The 20,736-nt window shown below is 39.4% G+C and overlaps 1 protein-coding gene across 1 annotated transcript in view; it reads left to right on the forward strand.

Annotated features, from left to right (window-relative positions):
- The first annotated feature begins 3,137 nt into the window (after nucleotides 1-3,137).
- Nucleotides 3,138-20,736, forward strand: part of CMC1 (C-X9-C motif containing 1) — a 44,286-nt gene continuing 26,687 nt past the window's right edge. Inside the window, exons 1-2 of the mRNA XM_056338742.1 lie at nucleotides 3,138-3,258; nucleotides 15,038-15,130. Of these exons, the coding sequence (XP_056194717.1) occupies nucleotides 3,192-3,258; nucleotides 15,038-15,130 (160 nt within the window). The 5' untranslated portion in view covers nucleotides 3,138-3,191. The remainder of the gene's footprint in view (nucleotides 3,259-15,037; nucleotides 15,131-20,736) is intronic.

Here is a 20,736-nt window from a genome sequence, read left to right on the forward strand (position 1 = left end):
ACGTAATCCAGATGCCATTTCAAAACTCTCTCCTGGGATAAGATGCAAGTTAGACCTCATGTTTAAGGAAGACCCACTTTGCACTTTTCACAGAATCACAGAATGGTTGGGATTGCAAAGGATCTCTGGAGATCATCTAGTCAAACATCCTGCTAAAGCAGGTTCACCTACAGCAGGTGCACAGCGTCACGTTCAGGCAGGTTTTAAACGTCTTCAGAGGAGACTCCACAGCCTCTCTGGGTAGCCTGTGCCAGGGCTCTGCCACCCTCAAGGTAAAGAGGTTTTTCCTCATATTCAGACGGAATTTCCCCGTGTTGCAGTTTGTGCCCATTGCCCCTTGTCCTGTCACTGGGCACTGCTGAAAAGAGCCTGGCTCCATTCTCTTTTATTAATGAAACTACCCTGCATACCCTTGAAATGCTCCCACAGGATGGAGTTCACATAACAGGCACTTCTGCATTATGGAAGGAAGTAAATACATCTTTTCTCTCTATACGGGTCGACGATCTTAATATCTAGACTGCATATAAAAGCATACATGTATTTACAAAGTGTTTAACTCTTTTAATCCATGCTACTAAAATTCTTTATATAACTCTTAAAACTTCATATCTTTAACACAATAACCTCCTCTTTTCTGGTTGTGAAAATTGTTCTGCTTATATTCATTCAAATTGCTATAACGAAACCATTGACTTGGCCACTGTATACCACCTCCTGGGATCACTGCACTGACCCCCAGGTTAGAAATAAACTGTTAATCTTAATTTAAAGCTCTTTGAGGACAGTTTCTGTCTTACTTAAGCCATACCTGCTCTGCATAATGTCTTATGTATCTGTCATGATAACACTTTCTCTGGTACTTTCTCATTTCAATACTTTCTAATAGCCCCAAATAGCATGAGACTGTACCAGACCCACATCTGCATTACACCTTTCTGCCCCTTAAATCTCCAGAACAAAGTTGTTCTATCCATTTTTTTCCTTTGTATCTGTTTTTATTTCCCCAAGATGCCTCTTACTCACTTGCAGTTCTTAGCATTCTTCATTCTTGTCTGTCAGACATGAAATTAAGAATTGCAGAAAAATCTTGTTTCTGCTTTCCAGGCCTGTTACTGGACGAAGCAGCAGGAGAGGACAACTTCCCTGAGTTACAAAGTTGTTGGACTTTTCTTTTTCTATTTATTGCCTTCATCAAAGAACAGAAATACTACTGCAAAGCAAAGTTATATCTAGCCTAGTATCCTGTCCCTGAAAACTGTCAGGTTAACATGACAATACAGAGAGCTGACATGCACATTCAAACTTCTTAATCTTAAATAAATTTTCACAGTTCTGATTCTGCAGGGCATAGATAAACACCAGTAGCCAATAGTTTAAGAGCAGCAAAATTACCAACTTCAAGGAGGTTTCTTTTTTTTCCTTAAATTCAACTTACTGTTGTAAACGTACATTCTCCTTTTTGGCTCTTATGCTGAAAGCTTCTCTTTGTACCGTGTGCTTTTCTGTATTGTCTCATTGCATATATATATATAACAACTGTTTGTAGCTTGTTGGTTACCTTTTTGTTTTAACATTCTCTCACAGTCGTTGCTGAAGTGGCATAGTCCAAAACCCCTTAATAAAACAAATACAAATAAATTTATATGTTGCGTTTTCACAGCCCTGTTCAATTAAAATTCTCAAATCACAGTATAAGCATTAACTGAAGCGGTACAGTTTAAAGTTACAGAAAACAACTGTAATAGCCACATTTTACTCCAAGGAACAAGAACAAACTTGTGGATTAAAAAAGCCCAACCCACAAAGACACTTAATGCTCTATAACAGAAATGCTCTAGATCAGTAAGGCCAAAAGCATTTGTGTGGAAGATTCTGCCTGCATCACGCTCTACTAATTTCTGTGAACATATCAGCACAAAGTACTTGGCTCGCAGTGTGTCCTCAAGTTGAAACGATCCATTTTCAAATAAAGGGACTGAATTTTCACATGGGGAAAATTATGTAAATCTGCAGAAAACTTGTGGATCTGAAACTTTAATGAAATTTCATTTTAAGAATAAATAACATGGTAATTGTGATCTAAATTCCTCCCACTGATTTGTTTCTAGACTGCTTGTGGTTACCTTCCAGAAGCATACAAAGTCTGTCTGGTGCTTGGGGAAGGCTCCTGGGCTTCCCACTTACCTGAGAACATGATGTTTAAAGCTTACCTTTCCACTGAACAGGAATTAACATTGCAGGATAACAGAGGAAATGCTATATTTGGAAGAATTTTTGCAGCCTTGCATAAGAGGCTACTGCATAAAATGACCAATTTTCCATAGCGCCCATCAGTCTAAAATGTTGAAGACAGGAAAAGACGGTGGGTTCTCCGAAAATTCTGTATTGTCTTTGTTAAAATAAGTCCCAAGTTTCAGCTATGCCTCATTTTCAGGTTTTCATAGTTTCTGCTGCATTTTGCTAGGCTGACCAACACCCCTGCAGAACTTTCCATGGTAATATTTTGCCCGAGTTTCTGGTGGGACACTACATTTTCTGATTCCTCCACCACCTGAACACCTGTCACAGGAGGGCAGTCCCAGAGACATACAATACAGAGCCAGGACAGAGGGCCTCCTGCCCACATGGCTGGATGCCCTTTTTGAAGGGCACAAACCAACTCATGAATAAAAGCGACCACCGTTGTAATACTCATCTTCCACTTCACGCCTTTGCTGTGGAAGCTGCGGACACTCCAAGGGCTCCCTCAGCCGGAGGCTGTGCCACCCCTCGCCCGCAGCCCTGTCAGGGGCTGCACTCACACAGCTGTTTGCTTGTGGCTCCCGAGGAAGCCGCCGTTCCCTGTACCCGAACCTGCAGGGACCCCTCACTAACCCCCAGACACTGAGCCCACCCACGCTTCCTCAGCCCCGTTCACCGCACCTTGCCCTCGGCCGCGGGAGCACGGCGCGCAACGGCAACAGCCCGGCGACCGCCCGCCCCGCCACCTGCCCGCCCGCCCGCCTCATGACGGCAACGAACGCTGCGCGTGCACCCGGCCGCGCGCGCCCGCGCCCCCCCTCCCGCCACACCGCTGGCGCAGGCGCCTCCCCCGCCCGCTCGTTTGCAACGCCCTTCGCCGTGCGCCCGCCCGGTGCAAGGAAGAGGGGGCGGGGCTCGGCGGCGCCGCGCCTGCGCGGCGGGCCCGGATGCGGTCTGTGCGCAGCTGCCGCTGCAGCGTGGAGTCGCAGATGGAGCCTCCCCCCGGCGCCGCAGGTAGGGGCGGCCGCTGCCCGTGCTGGCTGGCTGGCGCGCGGCCGGGCGGGCGGCGGTTCGCACGTGCAGCGAGGGGGAGGGCGGCAGCGGCGGAGCGCCCCCTCTGTTCTGCACACACACACCCCCCGCCGCCTCGGCTCGCCGCCGCCCGCCTCGACAGGGCTTCCTGTGGGAAATCCCCGCCGCTTTCCGCTGCCCCCTCACACACGCGGGCGAGGAGAGCCGGTTGGGCGGCACCGCCGGCGGGGGCTGGGAATGGCCGCCTGCAGGGGCTCGGCCCGCGCTCGGCGAGCCTTGTGGCCGGGGCTGCCCTGCCGCGGGCTGCTGGCGCCCTCTGGGCAGCGCCCTCCCCGCCGCGTCCTCCCGCCGGCCGTGGCCTCCGGCGGCGAGGCACGGGGCGCGGCCTGCGGCCTCTCCGCAGCAGCGGCGCAGCTGCTCCGGGGCGTCGAGGTGCCCGCGGGGCCTCGCCGCCGCCGCCCGGCCTGCTCTGGCCTCCCTGGCCGTGTAACAAACGTAAAGGGAAAATACCAAGGCTACGTGGTCCTCGGGTTCGTGTTACCAGGATCTTGTCTGGACAGCTACAGCCGCATATCCCCAGCAGTGACGTTTGCCCATGTGCTTCCACCTAATATTCACTCATCCGCCCTGCCCTGAGGCTGGTGCCTTTGGCTGGTTATGTTGATGTTAAAAGGCCACTTGCCCCAAACCCAGCGAACCCAGCAGGCATCGGTATGCTTCAGGTAACACGAGGTGTTGAGACACGAGTAGTTTGTGGCAAACTGCAGCAGCTGTGACTGTACACCTCGGTCCCAGCAGCCTTTGGTCTTTTCTTCAAAAGCTGAAGGGTGCTGGCCAAGGCCAAGCTCTCAGTTTCTGATGGAAACCTGTACTGAGCCTCGCTCTCTGGCCCCTACAAACAAGGCATTTATAGAGTAATCAAGTTCTGGCTTTGTTGATCATACCGTCTAAGCATTGATCTCTTATTAAATTAAGAAAATGTTGTAAAACTTAACTGCTGCATTTCAAGGGATTGTTCATTTGCAGTGTAGTTTTGCTTCTTGTTTGCTCTTTGGAAAAAGTCTACTTAGTACACTAGCTTAAATCAAGCTATTGTGCATTTGCTGTATAGCAAAAGGGATGGCTCCAAACATGGAAGCTCATCAGTGTTCTGCTTCCAAATTCATGTCTATAACAATGTTATGTGTCCATCCTAATCCACGTTGTAGTTGTATGTTAGCTGTGATAGGGCTACTGAGGATGTACTTTGAGTACATGCTATGTGACACCAATACTGAGATTCATCTGTTGAGCAGTGGCATTGCTTATTGACACCTCTCTAAATCTGCTACCTTGTTATCTGGTATCTTTTGCTTACTCCCCCCTTCTCCCCCTCAGTCCCTGGCTGTTACGGCTCTCTTGAAAACCTCAGAACACAACCTAAAAGCCAAGGTGTCTAAGTGAGGTTGTAGAGAAACTGGAACAATAGCTGCAAGAGGTGTGAGCTGCCCTGTTCATATCAGTAAGATGTTAGCTCAGGTACCCCAATGTGGTAGTTTTTAATGTCATCATTGTTAACTGCTTCTTGGCTTCCATACCAGAAAAAAGAAGAATCACAGTTTAGTGAATTGTTACTGTGACTGATGCTTTGTTTTACAGTCGCAAAAGACATAAATACTCTCATGGCTTTGCCAGGCAGTAGGGAGTGAATATCAAGGAGTCTTCTGAAGCTCAGAATGTGGAACCTGTGAATTATGTTGTGATTTGTATGGGAGGATTTTTTGACAGCCACAGTTTGGGAAGGGAACTGTGGCTGCATCATTAGGTGATTGTATTCAGTAAATAAATTAGTAGATAAATCTGTTGACAAAATTTTAGTTACACTGTTTTGTTTTATCCTTCCTCGGCATGAATGTGCTGCAGCCCAATGTTGAAGTTGGCTTTTGTATGCAGCGCTTCTAAAACTCTGTAGGGTGCTGTTTTCAGCAGCAGAGGTCATGGGTTATAAGAAAGCTCATTTTCTTTTTAATGTGCACTTGGTTGTAGCTGTTATTTTCGGATAGTGATGTTTGGATCCCTAGTTGAAGATTCACAAGCATGTAAAGAGAAGAGCAGCGTTACTGACAGTAGCTTAGATACACAGTGCAGGATTTGGTACCTATCCTGGACATTTTTTGGGGTCTTAAAAACAGAGGGGCCAAAGACTGATTTCATAATCTTCCTAAGCTACTTAAGTTTCTTACTGTCATGTGGAAATCTGAGTTGTTAAATACAGCAACAGTATATCAGTGGACGGAGAGAATTGGGCTTGCAAAATGGTTGTGACTTGTTTCAAAGTGGCATGGGCAGTTAAGACGGAGCTGGAAGAATACATTGAAAGGAATGAAATTACAGCTTCCAAAGGTAGAAAGGAAAAATTAATGGGAGGTAAAGTGATGTTGAATTTAAAGGCAAAATATCTAAATAAAATGAAGAACAGTTCCAGCTTTTAATTAAACTTCTTTTGATAATGTGCGTGTTTAAAAACATAAGTTACCATTGTCAAGAAGGGAGTTGAATGAGAATGACCTTTTTGATATTCCTGGTGTCTTTGACCTGGGACGTGATTGGGAACATGAAGGGAAAAGATAATTATGATTTCCAGAAGTTATTTGACACCACATCTTGAAGAACTGTTCAGGGAAAAGAACTAAAAAAATGAAAGATGTATTGAGAAGCTGCAGTGAGTTTCATAATACTGAAAGGTTTGAAAGGATTCTTTAAAGAGAGTTTAAAATCCAGAATATTATCTGCAGTCCTTGTGCTAATATAACCAAAAGGCTTTTAGCCTTCTCTCCGTGTCAGGATGCCTCATGCTGTGCTACTTTTGAAAACACTGATGTGTTTTGATCATATCTGTGGTGCTAGTTTCTAAATCTTTATTCATTTGTGTTATGTACTGATTGTTAAATACATAGGTACAGAAATCTAAGGTAGGCATTTTTTCTTGTCTCTTAATCCTTACTCCCAGTCAAAAAAAAAAAACAAACCAAAAAGGCAGGAAGAATGTACTCGGTCCTGTTATTCAAAAGCCTTGCTCTTAATTTTTGTGTGGTGTTACTTGGAATGAAAGGTGTAAACTTTATCTTCAAAGGAGTAGTCAGAGAGCTAAATACTCAAGCTGCTCTCAAGGAATTTGGGCAGGTATTTTTTTTTAAATGAAACTTCCATTTGTGAATTACATTTTTTTTTCTTTATGCCTTATTACACAATTCAGAGAATTGGTAAAGAGGAATATGTAGTGCTGAAGCCACCATTAGTGTTATTGGACGTGGTGGGAAATCTTAGGTGGTTAACATTTCCTGCCATAATAATTGGCATTCATTGGTTGTTAGATTTTTCCTGTGTGCCTTCTTCATCCAGGTGCTGGTTACTTCCTTTTTTCTATGTTGGTTTTACCTGTTACTCATCCCTTGTTTCTGATGCAAGTTATTGCACTGTTCTTGTGGTCACTGCTTAGCTGTATTTTATGTGATCAGTTTGGTTTATATACTTCAGATAGCCTGTGATTTTTGCAGCACCTTTCTCTGTTTCTTACCTCAGGTGGAACTAAGCAGTAAATTCTTGCACAACATCCACTGTTAGTTAGAAAGGTCGGGACCAATTTCACACAAGAGGTGCTCAAAAGTTTGGGCTTTGCTTAAAAAGTGTGGAACCCTATATGCAGGTATCCAGTTGTATCTGTGCTTTTACTATATTTTTGCTGTCCCAGTAAAAAAACAAAATGTGTATTTGGTTGCTGAAGTATTGCTGCATGGTTGTCTTTGTGTAAGTGAAAGTTGCATTGAGGATTTTCCGTCAGTTACCAAGTGAAATATTCAGAAGCTTTACAATGGCAGAATTAAGGCTGCCTGTGCCATTTTAGTCCTTGTCTGGTCCGTGTCCCTAGCTGTGTTTGTGACTTTGTATTTTGTGTGTTTTGCTGGAATCCTCATCTAAAGTTGTCAGAAGAGATTTGAGGTGGGGTGGGGTGTTCCCCTTATAGGTGCCTCACACCTTAAGTTTTCCTACCTGGCAGGGTGGTCATACTTGAACAGTAGTTCAGGCTAGATGTTAATGAACCTGCATTTTTTTTCAGTAGTAAATATTAAGCTCTGATCTATAATTAATTTTTGGGCCATTAACTGGCTTTCATATGTGATCAAGAATGTGAAAAAATTCTCCTGGTGTCAAAAACCTTGGCAAGCAACTTCAGGTTTGGCTTTACTTATTACTCACTAGATGTACAAATATTTGCAGTCTGCATGTAATTAACAAGTAAGTGTGCTTTGTTGGGTCTGCTTTTCCTTTTCTTTCTAGATATTACAGACTTGCTGTAATATGGCCATTGTTCATTTTTAGCAAACAGGCTTGTCAGTGTTCTCGTAATCCAGTACTGCCATATTGCAAGAACATGAGCCCCAAAGCAAAATGTAAGATAACAAATTCAGCCAGTGAAAAAGGTGAAAATTGACTTTGAGGTGATGATAGAATGGTGAGAAGTTAAAGCTTTGGAAATTTTCCTTGGTGTTGTCATCCCTGTACTCCATCTTAATTTAAAATGATGTCAGTATTAGATAGAAAGATCTCAAAATCTGTAACTTTTTAAATAAAAAGAAATTTATATACATTTAAAAAAGAAAATATGGTTGCTGCATAAAGAAACTGCACTCATCTGCCTCTTTTGCTTTTAAATCAGGTTTAAGGATAGCATGTATGTTGTTTCACTTTGATTATAACACTTCTGTCACTTCATGTTGTCCTTCTATACTTTAAAACCTTAATAGAGAGCAAAGTACTGAAGACCCTAGTTTGTATGCAAACCTCTATGTGCAAATTAAATTACCAAACTCGGTGACATTTCACATGTGCATAAAGTTGTTTGGTCCTGGTCCATCATCAGTCAGTTCACAGTGGATGTTTTTGACTGATAAAATCCTTTATCTTTAACAGGATCCTGAACGTTTTTGTGCGACTGAGGTTGCAAAGCAGTATGCTGAAATGATTTGCCTCTTTGGCCCCGTGAACCTCTTGGCAGTAAGGGCATAGGAGCCCCCTCACAGGATTGGGTACTTAAAGTATTAATTACATTGATACATAAAATTACAATTGTAGGAAAAAAAACTTAGATTGTAGAAACATGGTTTTTTTTCCTCCCATGAGTTTAATGGGTTTATCTCTAAATTAATTTGTTTGATGTGTGGCATAGTGTTTCAGAATAGAGGTGTTAAGTAGTTGGTAACATACTCAGCTATACAGACTGTTTGATAGTACGCACAAATGAATTTGCGTGGATTAACCTAAGATTGGTGACTTCTTATTTAATACAAAAAGGGTAAGTTAGGCAGAATAAAGGAGGTGAAAATTTTTAATTGAATGCATTCTTTTCCTGGACGAGTAGTAAGCTATAATTTATCTTTGCCTATTCAAAACGCTGTTGCAGGTATACTAAATCTGAAATGGTTTTTGTAAAAGTCTAACCTCTAGAGCCAATAGTCTGAACGATGAAAGGAATGTTTGCAAATAAGCATGCAATTAACATTGTGCTGGTCCTTCTGTTACGAATAAAAGTGTACGTTTTCAGTGTAGTTTTATAATTAGCTCACAGGCAAATGTTTTAAAAAAACCTTTGGGATGACACAGATTATTTACAGCATAGAAATAATTTTCCCAAATGATATGAAAAATAACTCAATCCCCCAAATTAATGCATTTACATAACTTAGTAATAAACTTGTTATTCATTCTCCAGCCCATCTTAACTTTGTGTGGTTTATACTGTAGGTCTGCATATGAAAAAAATGAGAGGTGGCAGGTAAACTCAAGTTTAGTACACTCAGCACAGTTGAAGGCAAGACCTTCCCTTCCAGGAAAAGAACTGTATTACACTTCTTCAGAATGAGATTTTCTTTAAATGTGGTGTAAATTAGAGAATTGGAATTCTGCATATATATTCTTGTTTTTCTCCCCTTTCACTGTAATAACTATTATTTCTGCTGCTGAAGTTTCATTAATACTTTTGAAGTTCTATTTCTTAGCTTAAAAAAGAAAGGCATCTTAGAAACCTATCCACTGACAACTGCTTGTCTTTGATGGCAGCTGGTAGGAAAAAAATAGGAAGGTGTATTTAAAAAAAAAAAACAGTCCCTTTTATGGCTCTGCATTTCTGAACCAAAGCCACAAAATAATTAAAGTGATTGTTTTAAAATGTTTATATTTTGAAGAGTGTTATATTTTTTGACTTGGATTCTTGAACCTTGACTGAACTTTCTACAGCATTTTTGTTAGTAAATAACATAGCTGATGGCTAGAAGTTTATGTAACTGGGACTTCAAGGAAAACATGAGGTATAACAGTTGCTAATGAAAATGTTAAAAACTCCATAAAATTTGTTATGTTTTTCTTATATACTGTGATTCTTACTGAAATAGCTATAATATTTAAAGTACTACTTTGAGCTGTTTTTTTAAAATGTGCATAAACTAAACCAAGAATATCCAAATTACAGCTTGTATAATGAGAAGTGCATGTTTCAAAAACTGTTGCTGGAATCACGACTTGCATCCTCTTGAATGCAGAAGGTATGAGTAATCTGTGTCCCTGCTACCTGAAGTCATGAGTGAGGTGAAAGCAAGGCTGTAAACTACCAGCAGGACATAGTGACAGAAGGGTGAAGAAGTCAGTTACCAACTGTGCTGAAGGAAGAGAGGGGATGGTATGACTTTTCTCAGGACTCATTTCTATGAGAGCTTTTGTCTTAGACTATTACAAAAAGGGGATACCAATTAATACGACAAGCTGCTATGGTCCCTTTCATTATTAGGACTGTAAAGCAGCTTTGTGTTTCAATTTCCTCTTGTCCTCTTAAAGGTCTGCTGGGTACAGCACAGGTCTACACCGCGGTCCTCTTTTTTTTTTTTTTTTTTTTTTTTTTTCCCAAGGCCTTCGTGGATCCTGTGGTCAGAGGCTAAGAAGCCGGGAGAGTATTCATCATCTGTTTTCTCAGCTTCAGTACGGAGTGAATTTGATGTGTATTCTATGCTGTTCTAGTGGTTGTGATGCCCTTGTTCCTATTGATGCATTTATTTCCTGGGAGGTTTTTTTGGTGATTTTTAGAAAAATAATTAAAACCTTTAAAAAAAGTGGCTGTGGTCCTTGGCCTTCAATGGCAATAAATAGCTTTTGCAGTTGAAGGTTTTGATCAACCACAGAAAACTGTTACAATTGTAGTCTTGTGCCCTGTATATTGTATGCAACTAGAGAACTGTTTCAAGCACTGAGATTTGCCAAACCCCACAGATTTTATTTGTAAAACAAAACAAAAAGTCTTCAATGTGGTGTTAGTGTGTTGCTGAATAGAGATAACTCCTAGTTTATTAGTCTCCTTCCTTTAATTCTTTACACTGGGCTGAGGTGGTATGGAAGAAAATTTCTCTTCCACAGTGGTATTCCCTTTTCTGTAGTTTTCTGCCATTCTGTCTTTTTTTTTCCTGGCAAATGCAAGCTTATAACCTGTATACCCATTCTTTATCCTCTCCTCAGTTCCTTGTCCCCACAAGGAGTGTCACCGTTCTGGAATGTGCTGACCTCTGTCTTTAGGAAACATTCAGTAGTTTCATGATACACCTTGGTTGTAGCCTTATTTGCATTTTCAAGAATCTAGTGACTTAGATGCTGTAACATCTACAAGCCTGCATTTGGTTTTAATTTTGGCTTAACTTCTGCATGTATTTTTACAAAATACTTAGTTTTTACTGTTAATTATATTTAGTCTGCTTTTTTAACCTTTACTCAGTTAAAGCTTGTGTTCATCTATCTCTCCCTTGTACCTTGATGGTACTTGGGAATTTCAACAGAATGTAAGGTAAAGGTAGAATCTCAGAGTGTTAAGTTACTCTACAGATGTGCCTGAGTTTTGGCTGGCAGGAGGAGAAGGAAAAGGAAAAGCTGCTGCTAACATTTGTCTGGCCCACTGGAAGCTGACAGGTAATATGTTCTTGTTGGTTCACTTTGTGGCCAAACACCATGATCATCTCAAAGAGCCTACCCAGAAGACCAGGCAAAGTGTGTGGAGGATGTGGGTGGGGACCAGAGGTTATCGGCTTTCAAATGCAGAAGGCAGACTGTAGAAAAACTTACTTCTTGCTTCTCTGAGGATAATTGTATTGATGTTTTGAAGGTAAAACAAAACAGTAGTAGGTCTGTTGTAATGCAGATTCTTCTGTGGGGACTAGTCTGCAGCAAATCTGATATTAGAATAAGAATTATCTTTCTTAGTGCAGAATAGTGAACTTTTAAAAGGGGAAAAAAGCTCTTATTCTAGAAACTGTAATATAGTTGAAAAAAGGCAAAAGGAATCAATGGTTTCACATCATGGCTGTCTCATGTTTTTTGATGAAGTCTTGCTTCTGCGAGATTGTTTCCCTGAAAGTTCTTGCCGTACATGTTACTTCAGAGCTGATTAGGTTGAATTGATGATGATCTTGCAAGTGTTTGTACATTGGTATCAGAAATGCAGTTATTCTGCACATAAACATATTTTTCTAGCTGGTATCAGGTACTGTTAATTTTTGTACTTTATTTTTCTTTAATATTTTGCATAAATGCTAGAAATACCAACTTTAGTCACCTGTTTTAAGATACTTGAAGGAAAATCACTGTAAATGTAATGCAGTGGATAGTTTAGGATCAAGGAAGAATATTAAAAAACTGAAGACATTACAGTTGAAACTCATGAGTAGATACAGTATTGCCCAAACTGAACATCTGCATTTGAGCTATTTGGAGAGATGGTGGCACCCAGTTGCCTAAAATTACCTCCTAGACATTAGAAGATGATTTGAATTGCTTGTGTAATGGTTCGAAAACTGATACTTACCAACATTCTTTTAAAAACTGTAGATGAACTTTTAAGTTACATTTGAATTACTGTTGTAGCACTCTTCTGATTCTTCGTACTGGACACTGCCCCGTGTCCTGATGTGCCCTCTCCTTCCTGCATTTTCAGCCTCTGCAGGTTTGACAACACAGGACTAAAAAGAGGAACATTGCCTGGAGCATGGCTCTGTCATGGTTCTGGTTGAGCTGATGTTAACACCAGTACAGCTACTTCTTGCTATCAGTCTTATGCCCCTTTCTTTTTGAATAATCAAACAGAAAAGTGGGTGCTTAAGCTTTGATAAAACCTGAAAATGTTTTTTGACTGTTTTGGGCTAACAAGGGGGCAGCGAGGCCTTCTCTTTTTAATTTTTTTAGGGGATGCCCTTGTCCTGTTTTCTTTCTAGTCTTCGTTGGGTTTCCAACTGCTTCTGCTCTTTGTCAGTAGTGGGTGGCTGACCCTTGCATTGGAGCCCTGCGCTTTGTTGTTGTGGGAGCTGTGGGTACTTGTAGCCAGCTCTGCCAGCAGGGGAACCCAGGTGCCCTTCCCAGGCCCTAAAGGCTTCTGTGCTGTCTGCTACGCTTCCACCTGTGCTGGGGTATAAAAGTTTAATTAAGTAATTATTAGAACTCTGAAAGTAGATCTACTTACTTCAAAGTGTAAACCAGGTGAGACATACTTTTTTGCATGTGCTTGAGTTAGTTTTCTGTCTTGAACTGGTCAGGCACTGTGTGGTTAAGTGCGTAGTAGTGCTGATGTGATGGGGTGAATGAGGGCAGTGGGGGACTTAAAACTTCCCTTTTGGTGACAGCTAGTAATGCACTTGCTATCTATTCACGTTCGTAGGTTAGCTTAGTTTCTGCCTACTCTAAGCGTGAATATAACCAATTTAAATTTAAAAAGAAAGGCAGGAAGCTTAGGCTGCTGTAGTTTGAGCCAGCGGTGGTCATGACAGTTCAGTCTTCTTCTTGTCCTAGTCTCATGCTGTTCCATCTCATGGGCTATTTATGCATTTATATAGTGAACTGGATCAGAGAATTTATCTAGCTGAAAAATTGCCTGCAAAGAAGTTTATTTACCTTTAAACCAAATTAACTCCCTGTTTTGCGTCACCACAGGGCTGCAGAGCCACATCTGTGTGGGCAGAGGAAAAATAGCATCACAGGGATCAGGAGAGGCAGAACTGCAGTAGTGTCAGCTTGTTTTGGTTGAAATTGTTCAGAGTAGAGCTGAGGCATGTAAGCTTGGTGGTGCTGTTTCCTGCCATGTCATTCAGCTGAAGTGGTTTGTCCCGTTTTTTAAAAAAAAGTACGTAAAATTTTATGGCAGCTTTGTGTTGTCTGTAACGTAATAAATGCCTGGTACAACATATTTGTACTGATACTCTGCAGAAAGTTAAAATGAAAGATATTTCATTGTAATTATTTTATGTCAGTCATGAAAACAGGAGCATAGAAGCGAATCTAAGTCGTGAGCTATTTGTGTTTGGCATTTTTGTTGTATTTACAGAAGACACTTTTTTCCTATCTTTTGCTGTAGAAATTCCAATTTTTGAATTGGAAGTTTTTGAGAAAGATAAGTCTTTAATTCAGGTTCTGAATATTGCTCATTGTAATCCTCTCTTTTGTTACCCAATGCCCCTAGTAATATCACAGATTCAATACTGTGTAACCTCATAGAGTTAATAAACTTTAAAACATGGTAAGTGAGAAATGTTTGTCTCTGTTGCATTTTGATCTAGAAGTAACTGCGGATGCTCTGAAAAACAGATAGTGTTTGAAAGCGGTAGGTAACTTAAATTCTGCTTCTTTCCTTTTGAATTTGAATACATCACAGTTTTAATTTCTTTAATTTTATCTTTTTTTGTTAACCAATTTTTAAATGAAATTATTTTTGTTTAAATATTCAAAATAACAGTGTGTCTGACAGTAGAGTTTTCATAATGTGAGCATCACATCTGATGCTATTCTGAAGCATATTGACATCAAAGGGTGAATAAATAGTGTGTTTGAGGAGGAAACCCAGGTATTTGATATAATTGTGTTGGACTATACAATGTTCTGAACGAATATCCTTTAAAGGGTTTTTAACTGAGAAGCTGAGAAATGAAAAGCTGTACTTGATAAATTCTCATCCCTTTGTTTTAAAGAAAGTGGATTTGGAAATGCACTGTTTTTTTTCTAAATGGTCTGTGTTTAACTATTCAAGATCACTAGCTGTACTCAGAGTACCGAGTTCTGTTTTGAGACAACTGAAAGCAAACTGCAACTGTACTTTAATTGCAGAATTCAGGCAGCAGCATTTGTTCATGTTAAATTGAATTTCTCAGTGAAGAAACTCCTAGATCCTCCATTTATTAGGCTTCTTAGGCTTTTTTTTTTTTAAAGAACTGAAGTCTTCCATATAGCAGTGCAAATTTCAGGTTGTGCTCTAATATGTGCTGTGTTTCTCAGCTTTGTGACAGTGAGCAAAAAAGACAGTTTGTAGAGATAATGTACATAGAAAAATATTAGTATTCTGAAATAAAAGTAATTCTCAACCTTTGTGCAGTCTGTAGGCAGACCTTCTATTTAGTAATGCAGAAATTAGAATGTGTTGCCAGAATTCTCTCCATTAATTTTGGTTCATTGTACACATTGAACAGAACAGAAATATTCAGGGTAATGCATACATTTGTATCTGAGCAATTTTAAGTCTTGGGACTTTCCTGCCTTTTGATCTGTGTGGTCCTCCCATGGTACTTTATGCTACTAGTTTGGGACAGTTTTAGTGTACTCGTGTATCTTACATAAACAATGTGGGTTTATTTCTGTAGATTGACTTTCTCTGATGTATAGGTAAAACCCCCTATTTTTCTTATTTTCTGTTTTTTTTCCACTCTTGCAGAAAATTCTAAGCTGAGACATGTAGAAAAAGATGTTTTGATTCCAGTGATAATGAGGGACCGAGCCAAGGAGCTGTGTTCAGATAAAGTGCAAGGTAAGAGTAAATATTCATTGGGAGATCAGATGTATTCCATTTTGTCCCTGAATATAATCCCTGTTTTTGAAGCCAAGCAATCATAGAGTTAATACGTATGATCTGCATCTTATCTGTACACTGTGAAACTGGTAGTAACGTGTATAAGTCTGTGGTGTTGGCTTTGGCTGCTTGGTGATGTGGACTATTTTTGAAAATGACTTGTTCTTGAGGGCTGTGGAATTTAGTATGATTAATATAAAACTTCCCACATCTCAGTCTAGACTATGTGATGACAGAGCAACACAAGATTTACTGTATTCCTGTACGTAATATTTGATACTTATATAAATGGAATTGCATCATGTGAGCCTTCAGTTAGGGGTCTCCTTTATTATGATAAATGTATTTAAATATTCCCAACTAACTGCATCCTTTCCCTGCCCCAGTATTTTAATGATACATGCACATAAACGTGTTATTAGGCAGATGTTGAAACAGGATAATGCAGTCCACTTTTGCGTGTTTACATTTTCTTTTGAAGAGTACTGGACAGTAACTCTTTGAAGTTGGGTATCACATTCAGACACAGATGTTCATACAGTCCTGGAAGAAATCTGGAACTTTTTGAAGTATGAGAAAGATAGAGCTACTTATGTGCAGGTTAGCCAAGAATGCTCCTGTTCAGAGGGATATAAGAAAGGAAGAAAAAAACCAACAAAACCAGGCCACAGAATTGTTCTATACAAGTGGCACACTTTTGGTAGGGTGTGCATGCCTCTTGTCATCTAGATCTGTGTTCTCTATAAACTTTTTTGATTGCGCACTCCATCAGTAAAACCCTCTGAGCATGGAATCCCAATATATGTTTATTTATTTTAAATCATATACGTGTACCACTGTACTAGTGCATTATGTACATTATAACACATAAAAATAGAAATTAAAAAAGGATGATATAAAAATGAAATAAACAGTACTTTAAAATAACTTTATGCTATTAATGGTACAAATAAATATTACTGTTAATAACTATTTTTATTGATAGCTATGTGATTGAATATGCATTTTTTAAAAAATAAATCCTTGTTGAACACTGTGAAACAGCATCTAAGTTCAGTTTATTTCAGTGCTTGGTTTTAATGGTCACAGCTAAAAAGATACTTGACAGAGATGTTTAGATCCCAGTGGAAGAGGTGCATTGTTGCCTGCACTTACTACATCATGATACTAATTTTTTAAACCCATCCACAAGTTTTGCAAAGGTTTTACTTGGAAGTTAGGCTAGTGAATGACCATCTTCCCTGATGTCAATCTGTTGTTCTTCCAAACTAATCAGAAGGTGTTGCATGCTTATGTTTTTAACAGATAGGTTCAAACCCCACTGAAACTGTCATTTGGACGATTTTTAAATAGGTTTAGATCTGTTTCTATCCTTCTGAATTGTACAGATATGAGAGGTTTTTATAGGTGACACACTCACATTGTGTTGAGCAACAAGAATGAAACAAAACATCACATACTGAGGGGAACATACCCAAACACTTGTTTTCAAAATGCTCTCTCCACAGCCTGAGTTTCTTCTGAAAAGCAGTTACTTTCTCACTCACTGTTAAAATGTCCCCTTCACCTCGAAGGGACCTACTAAGAGTGTTTATTTTTTGGAAATACCTGCTAGGCAGCAAACGACTCACAGCCACCTGTCATCACTAAAAAGGTCAGCAAATTTGGATGCTACTATCTGAAGAGCTTGTTTTTATAAAAAAGTTAAGTACAGCAATGTCACTCTGTAGCACTTTGTGCACTCTTGACTCCAATTAGTTTGCTGCAGTACCTCCCTATGTGTTTGTTCCACATGTGGTGCTAGCTCTGTAACCTTACCCTAGGACCTCTTTCTTATTCCAGTCAAAGCAGCTGCTCCATCAGTGGTTAAACTTGCACAGTTTATCCATAACACTTTGTTTTTATTAAAGAAGCTGTTTTCAGTTGAGAATAGGTCTTCTCCAGTACAGCTCTCCTTTAGTGGCTCAGAAAAAAAAAAAAATTCTTCGTGCATTTCGTTATTGAAATGCAAATATCTTAAGCTGAGAGAAATTAGAAATGCCTGTACCTCCATCTAACGGTATAGCAAACCTCCCACACTCTTTAACTCGTCCCAACATTTGTTTCTTCAAATCTTCAGCAGTGTCTTCTAGGCATCTTCCAAGAGTATTTACTGACAAAGGAGTGGATTTTAGTTTATTGCCATATCTTTTATATGTATTATTTCAGTGATTTTTACCATGGCAGGAAGAACAATTGTTTCCTCAGTGGTATGTGGCTTTTTGTTTTTCGCTATTTACTTAAGAAATGTCACGGGAGGTTTCTAGATGTTTATCACTAGGTTTGGAGTCAAGTCTAGGTGAAGTGAACCAGCGTATTTTCAAGCAGCTGCTTTTAGGATTTCTCCAAAAGACATAAAAGAGTAGTGTTACAAAGTAATTCTGAAACTAAGTAGGAAAAAAGGTGGGAATATTTGCCCAAGGGAAGTGGTATCACATGACAGGTAACTTCCAGTGCTGCCAGAAGGACTTAACGCATGGCTTTTTCATTTCAATGTAGTTAAATCATTTTTACTTCGAACTCTATAACTTTTGTGGAAAAAAAATGAAGAGGAAAAGCAATTGTAGTAATGCGGGTCATTGAAAGAGGATGTCAGTTAAAACTTTTTTGAGAGTATGCTATTTATGTAATTTTGTTTGGGGGCAGACCAAAGAGGGTGTGTGTGTTTCTCCTCTGGACTTTCTCTGTGTAGGATGAGAACTTTGGTTTCAGCACCTTAATTTTTTGTGACAGCGACCAGTAGTGGAGATTGTTGAGCTGTGAGTTGTTGACCATTACCTTGCAGGTTCTCCATGTTTTTGTGTCCATAATTTTAAAGCAAAGTGCTGTCTTTTTTTTTTTTTTTTTTTTTCTTCTGTCGTATGAGGCAGAACTAAAGGTTTTTCTTCTTTTTCCTGAATAGAGTACAGTTGTGTATTTTGAGTAAAATAAGGTTTATGGATGCATCTCTCTCCCCCTCATTTCTCTGTCATCTCTAAGCCAGCTTTGATTAAACTGTGTGAAAGTTAGGGGTAGAAACGGAGTATTTCTGATGCAATTTTAATGGTCAAATAGACAAGCAAAATCTGCACTGCTACCCTTGTTTAAAATAAGATGGTAGCATAAGTTCAGCTATTTTGTTGCATACCTTTTAATCTGGATGGGGCAGGGAGGAACCAAACCACGGGAAATGAAGCCTAAGGAGTTTTGTGAACAGGAGAATTTATCATCTCATAAATCCATCCTGAAATTATTCCTGGAATAAATTTGTCATCTTAGTACACAGGGTTATGTGTTAATCACAGTAAAGAGGCTGTGTTTTCTATGCTGTAAACAATTACAAGCTATGAACATAAACTGCGTAATTAGGTAATGAAAACTCCTGCAATTCAGTTTGTTGCTACACAGCGTACACATGTGTATGAAATCATGCTGTTTACACTAAGTGGCATAGCTACTCATTTAACTTGCTCTCTAGGATTTTTCTGCTTTACGTTAATTTTGTTTGAACAGCTCCTATTAATACACCTTTGTTTCATTTTCTTTTTAGGAAATTGTGGTAAATGGATTGGTAATACAGGAAATAAAGCTATTCTGCAAATGTGGGCCTTTACAATTTGCTTGGTCGTGCTAGGTTCATATGCGTCCCTATGGGGAGCCCCTATACATTCAATAGTGCTCTGCATGAACACAGGGGTCCATCTGTATACAGTCCGTTACCTTAGCCTGCAGCTATACCACCTAGAGCTGTGTGCTTATCAGAGCTAATAATGCAAGTAATGACAGCCTGTCCAGCACGTATTCAAGAGCCATCCAGGGAAAAGAAACCCCAAGGGTTAAAACATAAATAAAACCCAAAAGTTTTGTTAACTCAAGAGATGATCCTGCTGCCCTAGCCCAGTTAAATGGGTGACCTATTGCTATGCTTGGTTGTTAACATACCAGAGTAGCTTAGGGATGAAATAACCATGAAAATGTTTCCATCTGATTATTTTAAAGAAGAATTAAATATTGTCTGGTCATATTTCTTTTTACTTAGATTATTTAAATTTATTTTGAACTTCTTTTTTTCAGATTGTGCTAGTATAGTTCTTGGGGTGTGCTGCACATTTTTCAGGAATTTAGTACATCTCAGGTGCAGAATAATTTCTATGTGTTTAAGATTTTCAAGCACTTTTTCAGTGAAAATGCATATATTAGTAATTTTGTTACGAGAGTAAACATGCTTTCTGTGAAATGCTAGTCCCTTTTTCATGACCATTATGTAAATACGCTTTATCGTGTTAATATCCATGCGCTATATGTATTTGAAATTGTGGGCTATTGTAGGAGTATCTAAAGTGTTGTAAAAAGCAAGTAAACAAAAAAAAAAAACCAACAGTGTTGTCATACAGGAACTTTCCCTGTATTTGTACAAACTGTAGCATGAATTTGTCTGAAATAATATTAAATCCATGTATTTCTGCATCCGTGTGTCCTTGGCATGTAAAAATTTGTGCTTTCAAACAGGAGTAGCTAAAAGAAATGTTTATTTGCCATTCCCTCGTTTATTGCTTTTGTGAAATAATTTTTTAATCAATCTGTTTTCCTTTAAAGTTGTTATTTTTTGCTTTAATTTCTAGTTAGAAAATTTAAAAATTTAAAAAATTTAAAAAAATTTTAAAAATTTAAAGAGTACACTTCTTTAAAGCAAAATCATAGCAAATTACCTGAAGTTAGCATTTGTCATTATTCGTTTAGCTTACCAAAACTTCTGTAGTTTCATCTAGCCTGTACTGTGCTTTCCATGACTCCTTTCTGCTCTGAAGCTAGAGACACTCACTAGAAAAAAACTGCAAGAGCTTTGATTGATCTTGATCATATCTACAGAAGTATTTGTTCCATTTCTTAACAGCGCTTATTCTGCTCTTCAGAGTTACCAATTTTGAAACTTGATGGATTTAGCTAGAGAGGAACTATTGAGGACAGAAATACACAAACTTTAAGGTTTGTACATTCGGTTCAGTTTGATTTTTGGGTTACTAGGCTTGTAAAAACAGAAACAGCTGAGTGACTTCGATAGGTTGCGTGTTTGGACTTTGAAAGATTTGTCTTGAGATCCCCAAAAGAAATTACTGGATCACTGAGTCAGTCACGAGATCATAATTTTGTGTTATATTTGTTGGATATGTTTTGTGTATTTGTTTTATTATAACAGAAAGCAATTCTGCCCACCTTCCAAAACCTCAGTCTTTTTTTGCTGGGAGAAAAGCAATCTTGCTCCAGAGATGGGGGTTTTAATTCAAAACTTTTTTCTTCTAAATTTTGTTGTCTACTACTGATACGTGGTCTGGGTTTGGTCCTTTAAAAGTCACCAAGAGTGACTTGCAGGTGTCTTCTGTAGTTGTGACTCATTTGTAAGTCTCAAGGATTCAAGTAGGAAACCTACTACACACTTTTCAGGGTGAATACAGGGGTAGATAGTTCAAATCAGCCTGATCTTGCTGTTAGGAAGGTGGTGAAGTAAGGGAAACAATTTGGATGAGTGAAGACCTGATCCTGCCTGT

This window comes from Falco biarmicus, chromosome 4 (assembly GCF_023638135.1).
Source record: "Falco biarmicus isolate bFalBia1 chromosome 4, bFalBia1.pri, whole genome shotgun sequence".
NCBI classification, from domain to species: Eukaryota; Metazoa; Chordata; class Aves; order Falconiformes; family Falconidae; genus Falco; species Falco biarmicus.